Here is an 18,585-nt window from a genome sequence, read left to right on the forward strand (position 1 = left end):
ATGTATACATACATGCCGCAATAATGATTATACTGATTTCCACGGTTTAATAATCATGCATGAAAAATAAAGATACATAGCAATGACAATATCAATTCATGTTAAATTATATTACTACTCCATACATATTTATAAATTACCTGCTTCTTTCATTTATATTAGAAAAAACAATCTAAAAATATATAAGGATGACACATGCAACCATGATAGCATGTATACGTACACGTAGGGAGCAATGAGTAATATCGATTTCCATAGTTTAAAGATCATGAAAAATATTTTCTTAATGTGTGACATAACAATGATAAGAATTTATGTTAAATTGTATTAGATTTAACATATGCGGTGTAGGCTAAAATGTCACTTGTGTCACTGTAGTAACTAAGAGTGCATCATTGTACCTAAAATGCAGGTTTTGACTGAAATCCAAAGAGAGTGATTGAAATAACAAGCACTAGGGTTTGAACTTAATAAGCAGAGGGGGAAACTCTTCTTGTAAATTGGAGCAATTTTGAAACCGCAAAAGTCAAAATCTGAAGTGGACTGAAACAAGTGCTAAAATAGCTCGAGCAAAGGTCTCGACTAAACATATATTGAACGCAACGTAAGAGGAATGTGAATGGGGATAAAAAAAAGTTATACATAGAGAAATTACCAACCAAAAAATTTTCACAACCCATTAAAGATCACAGAGTTAGAGTACATAGAAAATAAACAAATGAGAGAGAAATAAACAACGGACACGGACCAGCCCCATCTTTTCTCCTCCCATCCAACGGGCCGGCTCGGCCTGCCCGCCCACAGGATAGAACCGTTGGCAGAGAGAGATCCAGGCCCACAGGAGGAGGGTGTGGGCGTTGGGCCCGGTGTGTGCCACGCGGACGCGGTCACTCCGCCACGGTTAAAGCACCCCTCCGCGCTGTAGCAGCGTTTTTATCCGTATCCCAAATTCCCAATCCCCGTGAGGCCGTGACCGTTCCATTTCTTCCGCACCCATCCCTCGCCCTCGTCGTCTCGATTGCCCCAGAGACGGAGACGGTGTCCATCCCAGCGCCCGCGCACCTGCGAGGTCAGCTTCGCTCCCCTCCCCTCCCCTCTTATCATTATCCCTCTCTTATCCGATAATGACGCACCGCATGCCGGGAATGGGAAGAAGGTTTCTGGGCGAAGCGCGGTTCTGAATTTCTGGGCCATGTGCTTCTCGCGTTAGTCTCCCAGGCCTTCAGCAGTGGAGCGCGTTAGTTTTGCGTTAACCATTTGCATCTTTCAGTTAGTGAGAGATGGACCTGAAGTGCCGCAAGTTTCGTGTTTCTGGTAGCTCTCTCCTCGCTATGGATCCAAGTAGTTGTCCAAATCTGAGTAATTTTAAAAATGCATGCATTCTCCAGTACCCCTCAACGGTGGATGCTGGCTAGCACTGTAGTTAGTCAGTTGTCCTGGAATGCTTTTCGTTTGGTCTGTAAGACTGAAAGTCTGAAACCTCTACCCAAACCATCATCAAGGGGGGAATGCTCCATTTCCATGCGTTTGTCATCTCACCTGTACATCGGAATGCTTAGCAATATTAAGAGTCATCAGTTAACCAAGGAACCTGGTCTTCAGCAAATAATCCCCGTGACTAGCAGTCTAGCAGTAGCGTCACTTGCTAGTACAAGGTTACAAGGTATCACACCATGATGCCTAATCCTCTGTCTTTGTTTTCCACTACGCATAGAAGTGATCAATGTAATGTGGGAAAATCTAGCAGTTCATTATTAAAAAAATCTAGCAGCTGCAGATTCCTAAGGATGCAATAAGCGCCGTGATTCTTGTCTTGCTTACTCCTTTTGGTATTGCTTATGCAAGCAATTTAGTGCTATTAGTCAGTGTTTTTTAATGTCCAGCCTCACTCCAAAACAGCCTGAGATTATTGCGATAGGGTCATGGGAATTCAAGTGGGGGTGACAAGGATCCACAGTCAGTCTTTCCTGCAGAAGTGGAAAGCTTGTTCGTCACGATGGTTCTGAATCACGATGTGTGTCATGCACTGCTAATATCAACATCCATATCCCAAATCAGCAGTTGGTAAACGTTATTGGTTGGAACTTGCTTACTTTTGTTTCCTTATTGGTGTTGCTTGTGCCAGAAGGATTTTAATATTGTTAGTCAGTTTTTTTAAGGTGATGTTTTACTCCAAGGTACCTTTAGACTATTAGGATAGGATCATGGGAATTCAAGTGGGGATGACAGAGATCCACGTAGAGCGCCTTTCCTGCAGAAATGGAAAAGGCTTGTTCATTACTATGGTCCTGAGTCATGGGTCATGCACTTCGAATATCCGCATCCATATATCCACAGCTGGTAAACGTTATTGGTTGGTTGGAACCTGAATCCTTTTATCGATCAGGTGATTGACTGTGATGCCACTATTTGTACTTTAAGGAAGTGTAGGCCACAAACTTAGGTCATTGTTAGAGAGAGAAATCTGGTCTCCAACCACATTCAGATTCAAAACTTCCGGTGTCCACTTTTTAGTGCTCATTTAATAATTATTCCTTTTAACCACCAGAAAAGTGGCCAGAACAAGAGTTATATGGTTTGGCATGGATAAGCCAATCTTCTCTCAGGAAGGATGATTTTTGACAAACCTGCCAAAAGGGCTTGTTTCTCTTTTGTAGTACTACCCGCTAACATTGCTAGAAGCCTAGAACCCATACAGCAGAGAAAGATGCTACTGCTTAATCCAGTAGCGCACTAGCGCTTGCCTTGAGCTGTACACCTTAGCCAAAAATACCTATTTGGTTGCTTAGCAGCTCTGTAAAGCTAACCGATTCAGCACCACATATGTATTACCAGAAATACTTGTGTTGGCTGGTTGCTCAGAATTTAATATACTGTTCAGTTCATAGGATATTTGTGGTTCGTAATTTTGCAGCTCACATCCAGTTTAAGCTTTCAGCTATTACCTAGAAACAAACAATATGAACTTCCTCTAAATGAACGCGTGATAAAAAAAAAGAAACAAACAATGAAACACCCCAAAACTCTTTCTTGTAGTGAAAATGTTATATTTCTAGTTCTTTTTCCTCAAAATGAAAACTGGAAGCCCAGTTCCACTTGAAACTTGGATGTTTTTTTTTTAACTTGAAACTTGGAACTTTTTACCTGACTTTTGTTTTTCTGACTCGCATAGTTCTCTGAGACTATCCAACTTTCATATGCATGCTGGATGTAATGTTCACCTCTCATTATATATATTACGAACTTCACAGGTCTCGAACACGCAAAGATGGCGACTTTCGCATCTCCGGTTCTCTGCAACTTCCTGGCCATCGCACAGAACAACGCGCGTCTGCTGAACAACAGCACAAAACGGCCACCGAACGCGAGCTTCCCAAGGAGCACGCCGCCGTTCCCGGGCTTCAGAGCGAGGCAAGACGTCCGCGTCGCCGCCGTCTACAAGGTGAAGCTCATCGGTCCCGAGGGCCAGGAGAGCGTGATCGACGTGCCGGAGGACAGCTACATCCTGGACGCGGCCGAGGACGCCGGCGTCGAGCTGCCCTACTCCTGCCGCGCCGGCGCGTGCTCCACCTGCGCCGGCAAGGTCCTGGAGGGCTCCGTCGACCAGTCGGACCAGTCGTTCCTCGACGACACGCAGGTCGGCGCCGGGTACGCGCTCACCTGCGTCGCGTACCCGACCTCCGACTGCGTCATCAAGACGCACCGGGAGGCCGACCTGTACTAGTAGCCCTGGTTTCAGTGTCACCTCCACGGCTCCATTCGGATTCGTTCTCGAGTTCTTGACACTGCGATCCGCATCTGTACTTTGGTTGTTGCACCTAGCTAGATTCCTTTCCTTGATCGCCGTCGTACTCGTAATTTTGGCATGAGCAAGTGCAGGTTTTTGTCTTATGTCTGCGGTCTGCCCGTGTTTGTTCTCTCTGGTTATCTCGGAATCTAACGTGCCAAGCCGGGTGGTGCCGCGAGTATGAACCTATCGGTATCAGTTTTCACGGTCGTTCCGGCGACGTCCACGGGAAAGAAACCGATGGAGCTTCCAGGAATGTCTGCGGCGAAGGCTGCAGACGTTCACGTCGTCGAAAGGCCGGCCGGTCGAGGGCGCAATAATTTGGATGCTTTGGGACGCTACTCGACAGGAACTGGAGGACGTGTCACATGGAGACTGAAAAATAAAAAAAAAGGGCTCCTGCGATCTTGACAAAATGGGGAGATGCCGGTTGCTGCCGGAGACCTGTTTTTTTTCTTTTGAAAAAAAAAAAGAGCTGTTGGAGACATGAGGATTCGCGCTTTCTTCCTTCTGGACTCGGAATTTCGTTGCGATCTCCTGGCTGGAGAATTTGTTGGTTGGTGGACGAAAAGAAGTGGCGCCGGGATATACAGAGTATGAAGTTCAAGTTCGGAACCAGATATCCGATCACCATTCAGCGTTAGGTGTGTGAGCGACCGTCTGTCTGAGCCTGACTGGGGGCACGCAAAAAGGAGATGGAACAAAAGATGATGAACTGGCTGGACGGCGATTTTCGTCGTAGCGTCAAATGCGAAAAGGGGGTGATGATTCAGGTGTCGTCCACTTGTACCTTTACCAGATTGCTTGGTCCCACGAGTTGCACAAAAAGGTAGGGTTGCTCGTTTGGAGCACGAGCACTGTTAGGATTTGAGCCTGAATTGCCATTTGTGCTCGAGCAATCCCTGGCTGGTCAGATTGAAATCTGACTGACCATAGGTAAAAGACTTGAAAGCTCGTAGCGTGAGCCTATTCGTGCCAAACTGACACGCCAGTCCCGAAGTTCTCCTGTGCGCGGAACAGTAGGAGGCGGCGGCGGGACGCGATCTGCGCAGGGCCCACGTGAGGCCGAGCGCGAGCCTAACGCGCCCACACAGCGGATGGGCGCGGGGCCGCGGGCCCGGTCCACGTGCCGCCTCGTCGGAGCGGCGTCACCCGCCCGCTCGCGGCCGCGGACACCCGAGTCGGGCCGATCGCCACCGCCCCATCACCCCCGCACCGACGCGACGCCTGCCTGTCTGCCCGCTGCCATGCCCTGCCTCTCATCTCAGCCTCTCATCTCAGCCTCTGCCTCCTCGTGTCGTGGTCCACCCCGCCCCGTCTCGGACCTCAGATTCCGCCCGCGGGGCACTGGCCCCGCGGGTCGTGGGCTCATGGCCGCCGCCACCACGACCGTTTGGGTTTGGGTGAGAGACCACCCGGTGACCGCTCGGACGACGGGCCTGGCTTTTGACTTTGCGTGAACGGTGAACGTAACCGCCTGCCTACGCCGTTGATGCTACCCGTAGCCCCGAAATAGGGGCAGCAAGGCTCGTGCCGCGTCCCCCGTATGAGGAAACCCCGGAACGCCGATGACGACGGACCACAACAACCGCCCGGATCCTACACGCCGGAAAGGGCACGGGATGACGAGGAGACACGATGCGATACACAATACTGGTGGTGGGTGTACACGCGACGGGTGTGGGCCGTGTGGCTGCGGCCCCCGAACAGGGAGGGCGTGGTCGGTGGGGATCTGGGCGGACACGCGTCGATCGCCGAGCGCGCACATGTCCAACAAGGCACCCGGGGCCGGCCGACCGCCACCGTCCTCTGCCTTCCTCCCGCCCGGGCTCCTCGCGGTTTCCCTTTTCGTTCCCGCCCGAGCCCGACTGCCTGGCGCGGACGCGGGAGACGGACGCGGCCAACAGCTGTGGCTAGCTACTAGCTAGGTCCGGACACACGGCTTGTCAGTTGTCGCCTGCTCAGTCACTGCCATCCTCCCCGCGGCGGCTTAAATACAGCCGAGCCGAGGCCGCCGCCCGCCCGCCCGCCCGCGCGCTCCATCCAGACACAAGAAGCGAGAGCAAGCAGAGCGCGGCGAGGCCGTTACGCAACAAGCACACGACAAGGAGAGGCTCCTGTCGATCGGAGAGCACGCCACTCCACCAACGCAAGCTAGCGCCCTCGGTTGGCTCCTGGCGGCGACGGCCTCAACCTCGATCGCCGGCTTTGTGTGTATCGCTGATCGGAGCGACTGCTAGCTGCTTCTGCCGTCGTCTCGTGCCCATGGCCATGGCGGAGCGATTCGGAGCTCGGTGGCCGCCGTCCCACTTCTTATTCGCCGGCGTGGTCCTCGTCCTGATGACAGGTGAGCCTCGCGATCTCTCCTGCCTTTCTCGTTGATTTTTTTTTTTTTTTGGGGGGGGGGGGGGGGGGGGGTGTTGTTCTCGTGGATATGATTTCCGTAGTCACCGCCAGTCGGAGCTTGTATTTCCCCTATGACAGACTAGCAGTTGGCCAAGTGCATTGTGTGGTGGGATTTCAGCTCTCACATACTAGTACACAGTACTTGAGATTAATACGCCCGCAAATGCTATTTTCCTCTCAAAATTTGAGGTCTTAACTGAGCGAGCAAACTTAGTACCTCAGAATTTGTCATAAAAATGGAGTTGAATACGTTTTTTTTTGTGATAATCATGACCTTTAATTTGCAAGAAACTCCCGGTGCCTGGACTTGAACTGGAGCTGGAGTTGCCATTCAAGCCCAATCAATTGTCCCGTACTAGCCTCTTATTTTCTTCTTCAAGTGTTATTCATTCACTACATTGTCTACGTAGTAGTACAAATATACACCATTAATCTTGAAACGTATACTGATGGTACTTATTCATATTACCTGCTTTATTCTACTTTATGAATATATTTTTGGTATTTTAGAGGCATTATTTTTTCCTTGTACTTTGCCACAGTAAGGAATAATTCATGAGGTGGCATCTATACTTGGTTTGTTACGACGGTATTAGGTGTACGCCTTATCGCGAATGGTGGTTATTAGGTGTACTTGCTGCGATTATCTTATCCAAGCCTTTTAACCGATATCTAGTGAGATCGCATGGTCCCCAAGTGCTCCATGGCGTAAGGCAGGCCGCCCACTAAGACGGCATCTCCCAAATCCTGATTCTAATCCGAGCCCTTTTATCGCGTTATTTACCTAAGAAATGGACCAATTTGCCGGCTTTTCGCCCCAATTTGACGTGCATCTGATCTGGGTCTGAGCTGTCCGGACTTTTCCCCCAAAGTTTTGTCTGGAAGGATGCACGGTTTGCTTCGCCCACAGCTGCCAGCTAAATGTGATGGAACTTTTTGATCAGTTGCGGCCACTGGAATACAGATAAAATAAGAAGATGCAGATCGATCGAGAGGGGTTTGACAATTACTGTGCATGGTTTTTTATTGGGTTGATTCTCGGTAGTACTCCCCAATCACATGACCACATGTGCTGATGTGCACCAGAACCCTCTCATTGGATCGTGTGATTAACTACGATTTTGTTGCGCAGAGATAGGATGCAGCCTAGATTGCTTGTTTATTTTCAGTTTGAACGATTGCTGAATGCTGACACTGCAACGCTTCCAGTTGCAGATCGGCGAGTAGTGCTGAGAGCCGAAGCCATGTCGGTCGGCATCAACTACGGGCAGATCGCCGACAACCTCCCCTCCCCAGCCCGGGTGTCGTGGATGCTCCGGTCGATGCAGGTGAGCAAGGTGAAGCTCTACGACGCGGACCCGTACGTGCTGAGCGCGTTCCTGGACACCGGCGTGGAGTTCGTCGTGGGCATCGGCAACGAGAACGTGTCGGCGATGATGGACCCGGCGGCGGCGCAGGCGTGGATCCAGCGGCACGTGCAGCCGTACCTCCCCGGCACGCGCATCACCTGCATCACCGTCGGCAACGAGGTGTTCAAGGGCAACGACACGGAGCTCAAGGCCAACCTCCTCCCCGCCATGCAGTCCGTGTACCAGGCGGTCACCGCGCTGGGCCTGCAGGGCCGGGTGAACGTCACCACGGCGCACTCCCTGGACATCATGGGCAGCTCGTTCCCGCCCTCCGCCGGCGCGTTCCGGCCAGACGTCGTGCCGTACATGCAGCCCATCCTGAGCTTCCTGTCCATGGCGAGGTCGCCGTTCCTCATCAACTGCTACCCCTACTTCGCGTACAAGGCCGACCCCAACAACGTGCCGCTGGAGTACGTGCTGTTCCAGCCCAACGCCGGGGTCACCGACACCAACACCAAGCTCAACTACGACAACATGCTGTACGCCCAGGTGGACTCGGTGTACGCCGCGATCCAGGCGCTGGGGCACACCGACATCGACGTTAAGATCTCCGAGACCGGGTGGCCGTCCAGGGGAGACCCCGACGAGGCCGGCGCCACGCCGGAGTACGCCGGGACGTACATCGGGAACCTCCTGCAGAGGATCGAGATGAAGCAGGGCACGCCGCTGAGGCCGTCGGTGCCCATCGACGTCTACGTCTTCGCGCTGTTCAATGAGAACCTGAAGCCGGGGCCGGCCTCCGAGCGGAACTACGGCTTGTTCTACCCCGACGGCACGCCGGTTTACAACGTCGGCCTGCGGGGCTACCTTCCGCCCATGGAATATTCAGAAGGCACGAGAAAGGTACGATACATCGCTCTTCAGTCTTTCTTTGCTGAAGTCGGCAAATCGGTTACAAACTTTCTGCTTGTGCTGCGTAGTAGACTAACTGATCAAGTTACTAGCATGTCTGAGTGAAATCGGCAAATTCTTGCAAACCTCTGCCTGCCCTTTCCTATCACGTTGCTTTCACACTTTTCTAATGATAGCGATAGCGGCAGTGAAATGGCAATAGAACTCTGCACCAACTGTCGAAAAGAGGCTGCTACAGCTGCATTGCCGCCAAAGTTTCCATACTCTCTCGCATTTCTACTTCAGATGAGACCTGACAAGAAACCACCTATCTCCTTTGTCCTCTGCAGGCAGTTCATTTGCTTGCCCTCATCCTCTTAGCCATCTCATTGATCGCTCTCAACTTATCCTGAGATCAGGATATGCTGTTGACAACTCTGCTGTAAATTTGATGAAGAAAGCGTGGAGCCTGAGGATCTCTTGCTGCTAGGATTCCACCAGCAGATCACAAGGTAAGAGCCTTATCATGCATTCCCACGATCCTCTTGAAATGAACTCATGGCAGGATTAGGCATTTAGGCTATGAGCCTGCCCCTTCTATTATGAGCATAAGCAAAAAAAGTAACCAAAATTTTTAGCTTGAACGAAACTTTTATTAGGAGCATAAGCTTGTGGATTTTTTTTTATTTCTTTTCTCCTATGCAGTCATCAGAGAACTAACTAAGCGGCATGTTCCGTCAGGGAAACTCCACAAGCAGAACGTCATCAGCAATGCTTTTTGATCGTTGCCCAGCGAAAACAGTAGGAGTGATTTTGATAGCATCCAGGAGACTAAATTGGCTCCACACTGACAGTGAAGTAGAACTGACTGAAGATTGGGGACGATACGCGGCCATTGCACGCATTGTCTGATAGAATTTTCTCTATGATTTTTTTTTTGGGAAAAACTTCTCTTTGATTTATTCTCGAGATGTCTTCTTTATGCAACTGTACATTTGTATATGCGAACAGATAGGACACAAATTTAGGCCAAGGCTGGCAATTGTTACCTCAGACGGTGATTTTGTTACTGTTTTTCTCTTATTGCAGCCTCTGACAGCACTCTGCGCACACTTAAAAACAGTGTGTCGCATTGAGCATCAGCAATCTTGTTTGAACATGGATCTCCAATTCAAATTTTCAGAAGAAAACAACGCGTTAGCGTTGCACCTGGTGCATGAGGTCATGGACAGACGTTAGCCTTCACGAGACTCGCAATCCTTCTGGATGAGTGAGATCCCATAAGCCATCTGATTTACTGCACGGTCTCGCCATTCAGGTAGTAGCAGGTTAACGGAGTGGTAGTAGAATCAATCGCGCGCCTACTCGCCTAGTGCAACATGAGGTTATCCGTTACGAGAATCAAGCGACTGGGAAAATAACAGTTAGGCTGAAGAGTGAGATAAACAAACAGAAATACGCCTTGTCGGCCCAGGTGGCGGCACCGAAGAAAAATTTCAGCCATCGCGCGCAATTCACAACGACGCAGCCCGAAAGAGAAGGAAATGGACTAGCAACCTGGGCCGAGGCATTATCGGGCCGGACTGGCTCGGAGCCTTCGGGCCCTCTACTGGTGGGCTGCACCTCCGTCCGCACTAGCTAATTCACTGCAAGATTCAGACTGCAAAAGTTTCCAAAAAATTATGAAAAAAACATACTGGTATTTCAAAGAAGCCACCGAGGCTGAAAATCAGAAACCAATATTTGGAATACACAGTGGTAGCGACGCTTTTTTTTTTCCAAAAAACGGAGCAGTTCGACATCACTGGCGTAAAACCCTTTGCCTAAATTTAGGCTATCAAAGAAAACCTTGTGCAGCTCTCTCTCTCTCTCAAAAAAAGAAAAACTTGTGCAGTAAAACTATAATCACGAATTCACCACATGTTTTCACGAGAAGGGGTACTCCACAGTCTACAGCTGTTTTATGTTCCACTTGTTAACGTTCAGTGGTGGAAGTTCAGAAATCAGAACAGAACGCTCGTGGACGGCTTGTGCTTGTTTCCTCCAGCTGAAAAAACAGGAACCAAAAGCGCCGATGATCTGTTTGGGCGAAGTCATGGGTGGTCGATCGTCCACGAATGCACAAATCCTATCGACCTGATGGACATGTTAGACATGCACAGGAGCAGGTCCACTCTCAGAGGCTCACCGGCCGCTACGCCCAACCCCCACGCTCTACAGTGTGCCCCATGAAAATTGCCGGCGCACTGTGCCACCGATGGAACGCTTGTGGACGGGACGGCGTGTGCTCGTGCTTTGCAGCTCCTGGAAAAGCACCATTATTCATGGGGCGGCCATTACCGATCGGTCGGATCATGGGGCGGCCAGTATGAAAGCTAAGCCCGATTAACCTTCTTTGTGTTAACAAATAGTGGAAGTGGGCATGCCACAGATCTGGCTTGCCATGGGTCCTGCATGTCACGGTGATCTAACATTCTCTAGGCTAGACAGCATGATGTTGATGGGGTCAACTTATTTAGTTTTTTTCCCTGTTGAGAAGTGGTAGGCAATGATCGTTGAGAACTGAACGAGTGGTAGGCAACGGAGGCCATTGATAGAGCTTAAAGCTCATCAATCTCTCAAGCTCCCCAAGATTCCGTCCAGAATGTGCGATGGACACTGCAGCTCTTGCATAAAGGTTTCGGTTCAGTGGGCGGTCCTGCATCCCGTCACCACACGGTGGCGTAGTGGAAGCTGTTCCATCACTCCTCTCCGGTAGCGTGATGTGCATCGCCATTTCCAGGCCATCCATTCGTAGGGACGATGGGTCCTGCCATGCTACCGCCAAAAGCCCAAAAGCAATAGTGACGTCTCTTGTTTATTTGTTTGGACTGCGTACATTATTCCCAAATGGGGTTTGTGTGTGTTTTTCTTAAAAGATCTCTGGTGGAAGTATTGAACAAACTCCTCAAATCATGGTCAACGAACAACTCAGCGCAGTCGTCTGCCCAGCCCAGCCCAGCCCAGCCAGCCTTTAGAGATGCCGAGTTTTGCCGAGGATGTGGAGGGCGTGGATTGACTCCTCTCCCAATCGCCATGCGCGCATTACGCGAGACGTGAGCATAGCAAGGACGTGCTCCCGCTTCCACGAGAAGCACTACCCCCATGTCCTCGCAAATTCTGCACGCAAAATCGTCACACGAGCCATTGCCACAAGCATTATTTCTTCTGAAATGGAAAAACAACAAAAAGGAGCGGTTGCAAGAAGATGGACGCTGGCATCGTCATGCGGCGACCGACCAGCTGGCTATGCTGGCCTATATATACATGGTCATTCGTTCGTCAGAGTCCAAGCGCAACAACACCTTCGCCGCCGGCACCGTTCCCGCTTGGATCGCTGAAGATTCCCACCACATCTATCGACCATCATCCAGTCTCCAGCCACGAGGTGTGTGGCCGTCGGCGTCCATCCGCCGCGAGCTCATCTTGAGGTCAGGTCGCTGCGAGCTTTTTTGCAATGATTTGCCTCCTTTACGCTCGATCCTCTGATAGATACGGGGAATAACCCATCTTGTGCGTGTCCTTTTGCAGGAAGCGAGATCGGAGTCGATCTGCACGCAGCGAAAGGTAAGATGATGATGAGGCCTTGGACCATCGGTAGTTCGCGATGCCATGAGCATTGAGCAGCACTGTCCCTCCCTATATATTGCCGCATTCTCTGTTTGTGGAATTTTCGTGTGACTGCATCTCCACTTGTTTCAGGCCTCGAGAGTTTATTTCCAGGGCCAGGAGAAGATGACGACCTCGATTGGAAATGCAGCATTTCTCCTGCTGTTGTTGACTGCTTGCTGCGCCACCACCCTTGCCTGCGACCCTAGTACGTGTTTCTGACCTGAAAATTCTCATAGCGCCATGCGTCTGTTCGTCTAGCACTCTAGCTCCCTTCGCGACAGAGTTCAGAGTTCTTGATTGCTTTCATTTCTTCATTTCCATTCTCAGAACCTATTATGTTTTGAACAGTCATTCGTGAACTGAACTTCTCGCTGATCTTTGATACGCCCTCTAACTTCTCGACTGAAAGCAGATGGCGCGAAGTTCGGGTACACCGGCTCGGTTGGTCCTGACCACTGGGGCACCCTGAGCCCCAACTTCACGCAATGCGCGAGAGGGACGAACCAGTCCCCGGTCGACATCTGGACGCCAGGAGCAGTTTACAACCCGGCGCTGCAGCCGCTCCACAGGGACTACACCGTCGCGAACGGCACCCTCGTCGACAACATCTTCAACGTCGGGGTATGTTCTTCAAACAGAAACTGCACGGGAGTGCCGGGGGGCATAGTCAAGTAACATGTGTGGGATTTTGTCGATGCAGCTGCGCTTCGACGGCGGCGCTGGGAGCGTGACCGTCGACGGTAAGCAGTACAGGCTGAAGCAGATGCACTGGCACTCGCCTTCCGAGCACACCATCAACGGGCAGAGGTTCCCCGTGGAGCTCCACATGGTCCACGCCAGCGACGACGGCAACGTCACCGTCGTCGCGATGCTCTACCGGTTCGGCAGGCCAGACCCATTCCTTTGGCAGGCAAGTACTGTATGCCTTTGAGACGATCGATGTGTAGCAATATTGTTCAGCAGCATAGTTCTAGCATATGCTTTGTTTTTTTACCTTTCTAAATCTGTGCTTGTTTTGTTCATGGACGACAGATACAGGACAAGCTGGCCGCGCTGTACGCCGAGGGCTGCGACGCGGAGAAGGGCGCCCCGGTGGCCGCCGGCGTCGTGAGCCTGTGGCCGCTGCGGCTGCACTCCCACGCGTACTACAGGTACGTCGGGTCCTTCACCACGCCGCCGTGCACCGAGAACGTCGTCTGGAGCATCCTCACCCAGGTATACGTACTGAATGAATCCACCATCAGCCCCTTGGGTACACGCTGCCACACAGATCACCACGGTCTGAATTTTACGACGGCATGCAGGTGAGGGAGATGACGGTCGATCAGGCCGCCGCCCTGATGGCGCCCCTGGAGCAGGAGTACAGGCATAACAACAGGCCGACGCAGCCGATGAACGGCCGCGTCGTCCAGGTCTATCGCTTCATGCCGTAGCTGTACCCCGTATGCGGCCTGATCGCCGGGGACGATAGTTCCGGCTTGGGTTCCCTGTCAGTTGTTTCTCTGTCAAAGTCGTTTGTGTTCTGCACTTGTGTTAGGCTCAGTACGTAGTTTGGTCTCCTGTTTGCCGCCGGCCATGTCCATGGTCGGGTTTGGGAAGACTGACGTTGGTTAGTAGTAGGTTACTAGTAGATGTATGTAAGAGCTTTGGTTTCTGCACAACCTGGTGTTGATCCTCTTTATCTGTATGATGGGATGCGAATCAATCGAAAAGTTTCAGTGCAACGTTGTATGCCATTTGTGTTTACTGCTAATTTAGAAATGACTAATGAGAGATCCACGGAATGGGATTCCCGTGCCCCGTCGTCCGTCGATGCGGTTGTTGCGCCCGCGGCGCACAAGCACCGCGCGGGCCGCGAGGATCACCGGCAAGCTGCGCGGGCGTTGCGGACTGCGGTGCCGCACCTCGCCCACACACGGCCGCACGCCGATACGTGGCGCTTTTGCGCGCTGGGGGTCCCCGGGAGACTTATTGTCCACGTCCACGGATTTGGCATCTGTCTGAAATTGGATCGGATCGTCAAGTTCATTCTCGTTCGTTACAGATGTATACAATTCGAAATGTTTGGTTTGCTGCGACTCGCGATGAATGGTCTATATGTTGTTGACGAGAGGGAGAGCGAGAGAAGAAAAGGAGGCAGTTAGAAGCAGGGGAAAAAAAAGGATATTTTACAAAAACTAAAAAGGATAGGAAATCAGGGCCCATCCGGGTTCGAACCGGAGACCTATTGATCTGCAGTCAATTGCTCTACCACTGAGCTATGGACCCTCTGATGATCAGGCATAAAAATAACTTTAATATTACTTTTATACTTACAGAACTAAGATTTTTGTGACGCAACCGACTCTGAGATCTGTTCCATTCATTGTGACAGGTGAAATGGAGAACTTGACAAGTCTCAGGGTGGCGACGAACAGACCGTAATCTTAGCACATTCCTGGCTTAGCACATTGATACGCTTTCATTTCATATTAGCAACGCGCTATCAGGAGAAATGGCATTCTATTTTGTTGCCTGCACTTGTACAGTTAATAGAGCCGAACAGATAGCGACGTAGAAGCTGGGAAGCAGAAACATCATATTTCGTCCACACGCCGACGGCATCTAGCAACTGGAAGAAAAACTCTGTCTACGGACGGTACTTGCGCTTGCACACTCTGTTCTGCGCCCATCCGTGTTGGAGGAATGGGAAACTGCACTTGGCACAAAGCCAAATCCCCGCAAGAAACACGCCATTAGCCTCCAAAAACTCCCTTGGCCTCAACGTTAACTCAACTAATCAACGATCTCAAAAAAAAAACTCAACTAATCAACCTTCCAAATCCAACGGCGCTTTCAACGCCCACCCTGCCCCCCACAAGCTTTTTCAAAATCTCCACGCCTTTGGCGCGTCGCCCGCTTTAAGACCAAGCCCGCTCAGCTCCTCACTTGTCAGTCAGTCGCACACTCGCACTCACTCACTCGTGAGCAGCCAGCAGCAGATGCCGCAGCTCGGCCTGGACCACCTCGTCTTCTCCGGCGCCAGCGGGCACGGCGAGTCCAGGCGCGAGACGGCCACCGCCTCCGACGACGCGGGCGCCGTCGAACGCGGCGGCGATGTGAGCGCCAGCGCCCGTGCCAACGGCGGGGACGCCCCGGCGGAGTCGGTCCTGCTCCGGGTACGGGACGCGGTCCACCTGGCCGAGCTGCTCGGCGCAGCGCTGCGGCGGGACCGGTCCACCAAGGGCAGCTCCAACCCCAAGGCGGCCGCGGAGGCGGAGGCGGCGACGCGCAAGCAGGGCGCGCCGAGGGCGGCGGACTCGACGAGGCGGCTGGCGGCCAGCAAGACCGCCGTCGTCGTCATCGGCGTCCTGCCCGCAGCGGTCAAGGTGGTCGCCAAGGAGCGCCCTGCTCCCCGCCGCGTCGTCGTCGCCGCCCGCGCCTGGCGCCGGCCGGCGGCTGGGGCCAGGGTCTTCGCGAGCGAGGCCGTGGGGCCGGAGCCCGTGTCCCCGAAGGTGTCCTGCTTCGGGGCCGTACTGCCGGAGACGCGCGCGGCCGCGGCGCCGCCCGGTGAGCAAGGGGAAGAAGAGGAACGCGGCGGGTGCTGGGCGAGCGTGGCGGCCGCGCTGCGTGGCCTATGTTGCAATTGCAACAGCGATCCTCGTGAAGGCGAATCGGGTGCGAGCGAGTCGGATCCGAAGGGCACGGCGCCGGAGTCACAGACAGCGGCCGTCCTCCTGTCGCCGCCGCCGCTGGTGGCCGGGCTGGGAGACGTGAAGCGCCTCGCTTCGCGGCGGTGGCAGGAGACCATGGCGGCAGAAGGCTGGGGGTCGGTTTGAACATGTTCCGTGCTTCGAGAGGCTCCGCACGGCAGCAGCCTTGTACGTCCGCGGACCACGGTCGCCGATGCAGCCTACTCCTCGGACCTGCTCCTGCCCGTTCTAGTGTCGTGCGACTCGTGTGCGCTAGTGTGACCTTTGTGTTTGTTTGCAAGCTGCATCTCGTGCCTTGTGTATTGACATTGGACTTCGGTCTCATTTCTTTGTCTCTCGACTAGATAGAAATCATAGAATATCCGCTGCAATTTTCTACATGAATGCACTGATCTGAAAAGTTCAAAAGGCTTGGGCGCTTGACAACAAATGACAAACTGCTAAAAACTGGAAAAAAAAAAGTTTTCCTCAAAAAGAACGGACAACTGGGAAAAGTCGTGAACTTTATGGGCTCGCGCGCGAGATTAAAAAGCCCAAACAAGAAACCAGCCCACATGTCTCAGTACTAGAGAGAGAGGGAGGAGGGGTAGGATGATCTAATCATCATCCAACGGATCTACCTGACGCGGGCCGCGCAACTTTTTTTTGGTTTCTGCGCCTCCCTACCACCCACCGCCTGCCGGAGCCGACCGTTGGAATGAACCCGCACGGCCACCCCACCCGAACGAGAAAAAAAATCAAACGGGAAAAAGAAACCGACATCTCCAGCAGCCCTCCCCCCATGACCGTTGCACAGTTCAAACCCCTCAAAACGGCCACTCCCCCGAGCCAGTCAAGCGTACACCCCCAGGCCCCAGGCTCTCACCGGCCGAGAAAGCGAAAGCGAAAGCGAAAGCCGCCGCGGTTAGAAGAGAGAGCAGAGGCAGACCGAGAGGAGAAGAGGGAGCACGCGCGCGGCCGCCGCGAGCCGAGATGGGGTGCATCTCCTCGAAGCTCCTCCCGCCGGGGCCAGGCGGCGACGGCAGACGCGCCACGGTACGCGGCCGCGTCGACCACGTCGTCTCCCTCACCTCCACCACCTACGGCGTCCTCGACATCCACCCCAAGCACGGCGCCGCCGCCGCGCCTGCCGCTGCTCCGGAAGAGAAGGAGGAAGAGGAGAAGGAGCAGCCACCGCCGCCGCCGCAGGACAAGCCGATAAGCAAGGAGTGGAAGCGCGCCAGCATGCGCCCGCCGCCGCTCGTCATCCCGACCGCTGACAAGAAACCGGCGGCGGCGGCGGGGAAGCCGGAGTCCGGTCTGGAGGTGATCAACGCGTGGGAGATCATGGCCGGGCTGGAGGAGGACGCCGACGCCGCCGCGGCCGCGGCCGGGTCGCCGGCGAAGAAGCCGTCCAAGCCGGGCCGGTGGTCGCCGGCCAGGGTCATCGCCATGGCCCTGCCGTCGCCCAAGAGGTCGGCGGCGAGGCGGAAGAACACGCCGGGGAAGGAGAACAGCCCGCTCCAGCGCTGCTCCGGGAACACCGGCAACAAGGAGAAGCCCGCCGGCGACATCGACAACGACAGGGTGCTCCGCCCGTACAACTCCATCGACAACTCCAAGCTGTCGATGGCGTCCAAGAAGTTCTCCCCCGGGAGCGCCCGGATCGTCCGCAAGCCAGGCACCGCCGAGACCGGCCGCGGCGGCGGTGGCGGCATGTCGTCGTCGCGCCGCAGCCTGAGCCCGCTGTTCGACCCAGAGCTGCTCGCGTCCATCGAGCGCGAGCTGTCGGAGGAAGGCGCCCACATCAAGCGGATGGTCGGGTCCGAGAAGCCCAAGCACCCGAAGGCGGCGCCGCCGGCGATTGTGGCCGATGGCAAGTGCCCGCCGGGGGGCGCCGACGCCGTCGTCCTCTACACCACCACCCTCCGCGGCATCCGCAGGACCTTCGAGGAGTGCAACGCGGTGCGTGCCGCGATCGAGGCCCACGACGTGAAGGTGATCGAGCGCGACGTCTCCATGGACTCGGGCTACCGCGAGGAGCTGCGGCTGCTGCTGGGCGGGCGGGAGGTGCGCGTGCCCGCCGTGTTCGTCCGGGGCAGGCACGTCGGCGGCGCCGCCGAGGTGGCGAAGCTGGAGGAGGACGGCAAGCTGAAGGCGCTGCTGGAGGGACTGCCCCGGGCGCGGGTCTGGTGCGCGGGCTGCGCCGGCGTGCGCTTCGTCATGTGCCGCGACTGCAACGGCAGCCGCAAGGTGCTCGACGCCGAGCGCAAGGAGACTACCAAGTGCGACGAGTGCAACGAGAATGGCCTCGTCCGGTGCCCGATCTGCACCTGATTGGCTGATTCCTGACGGGATTGTCGCTGGGACGAGATGGTGAGCAGGGTGGATGTGGCGATTGGTGGTGTGGAAGTCTGTTGTGGATTTGCTGTGTTGCATTGGGTTGATCTGCCTGTCTACCCGCCGGCTGGTTTCGATTTTGCGATGCGAAAGTGCCTGTTGCTCTCGGCAACAGCTGCCGTTGTAAGATGAACTGATTCATATTGTTTCGTATGTAGTTTAATTCCCTAATTTATTCATAATGTAACTTAATTGCTTCTCATTGATTCCGTGTTGATGATTTGAGATATAATTGCTCCAATGTCAATTCTCCTTCCATTTGAGTTGGCGGTTGTTAACTGAACTGTGCTGAAATGCAAGAACATCCTTGCGACCCATCCTCATTGTTATGACAAGATAATAAACACAGCCAAAGCAATTATTTGCAATCGTGTTTTGAAAGTTGATGAAAAAAGTGCTTGACCACAACTTTGCTAACTGAACGCTTGTG

General features: G+C 53.5%; 5 protein-coding genes and 1 non-coding gene across 7 annotated transcripts; 5 read left to right on the plus strand and 1 right to left on the minus strand.

The window, feature by feature from the left end:
- Positions 1-923: 923 nt before the first annotated feature.
- Positions 924-3,891, plus strand: LOC101763320 (ferredoxin-1). The gene is made up of 2 exons (XM_004975504.4): positions 924-1,069; positions 3,252-3,891. Exon 2 carries the CDS (start codon positions 3,269-3,271, stop codon positions 3,722-3,724), a length of 456 nt encoding a protein of 151 aa, XP_004975561.1. The 5' UTR covers positions 924-1,069; positions 3,252-3,268; the 3' UTR covers positions 3,725-3,891.
- A 1,918-nt stretch (positions 3,892-5,809) lies between these two features.
- LOC101763726 (glucan endo-1,3-beta-glucosidase 14) lies at positions 5,810-9,579 on the plus strand. Of its 2 annotated transcripts, none has more exons than XM_004975506.2 (4): positions 5,810-6,134; positions 7,403-8,445; positions 8,784-8,945; positions 9,139-9,579. In XM_004975506.2, the coding sequence occupies exons 1-3, from the start codon at positions 6,053-6,055 to the stop codon at positions 8,844-8,846; spliced, it is 1,188 nt and encodes a 395-aa protein (XP_004975563.1). In that variant the 5' UTR covers positions 5,810-6,052; the 3' UTR covers positions 8,847-8,945; positions 9,139-9,579. The 2 variants fall into 2 exon arrangements, with proteins under 2 accessions (XP_004975563.1, XP_004975562.1); XM_004975505.3 differs by having other exon boundaries at positions 9,175-9,579.
- A 2,172-nt stretch (positions 9,580-11,751) lies between these two features.
- LOC101764398 (alpha carbonic anhydrase 1, chloroplastic) lies at positions 11,752-13,820 on the plus strand. The gene is made up of 7 exons (XM_004975507.3): positions 11,752-11,903; positions 12,004-12,039; positions 12,175-12,289; positions 12,497-12,705; positions 12,785-12,994; positions 13,117-13,299; positions 13,389-13,820. The coding sequence occupies exons 3-7, from the start codon at positions 12,208-12,210 to the stop codon at positions 13,515-13,517; spliced, it is 813 nt and encodes a 270-aa protein (XP_004975564.1). The 5' UTR covers positions 11,752-11,903; positions 12,004-12,039; positions 12,175-12,207; the 3' UTR covers positions 13,518-13,820.
- Positions 13,821-14,280: 460 nt separating this feature from the next.
- On the minus strand, positions 14,281-14,352 carry TRNAC-GCA. The gene has a single exon. It is a non-coding gene; the product is annotated as a tRNA-Cys (tRNA).
- Positions 14,353-14,993: 641 nt separating this feature from the next.
- On the plus strand, positions 14,994-16,156 carry LOC105914766. The gene has a single exon (XM_012847432.2). It carries the CDS (start codon positions 15,066-15,068, stop codon positions 15,900-15,902), a length of 837 nt encoding a protein of 278 aa, XP_012702886.1. The 5' UTR covers positions 14,994-15,065; the 3' UTR covers positions 15,903-16,156.
- A 379-nt stretch (positions 16,157-16,535) lies between these two features.
- Positions 16,536-18,402, plus strand: LOC101764798. The gene has a single exon (XM_004975508.3). The coding sequence runs from the start codon at positions 16,749-16,751 to the stop codon at positions 18,090-18,092; it is 1,344 nt and encodes a 447-aa protein (XP_004975565.1). The 5' UTR covers positions 16,536-16,748; the 3' UTR covers positions 18,093-18,402.
- The last annotated feature ends 183 nt before the right edge of the window (positions 18,403-18,585 follow it).

This window comes from Setaria italica, chromosome VII (genome assembly GCF_000263155.2).
Source record: "Setaria italica strain Yugu1 chromosome VII, Setaria_italica_v2.0, whole genome shotgun sequence".
Taxonomy (NCBI): Eukaryota; Viridiplantae; Streptophyta; class Magnoliopsida; order Poales; family Poaceae; genus Setaria; species Setaria italica.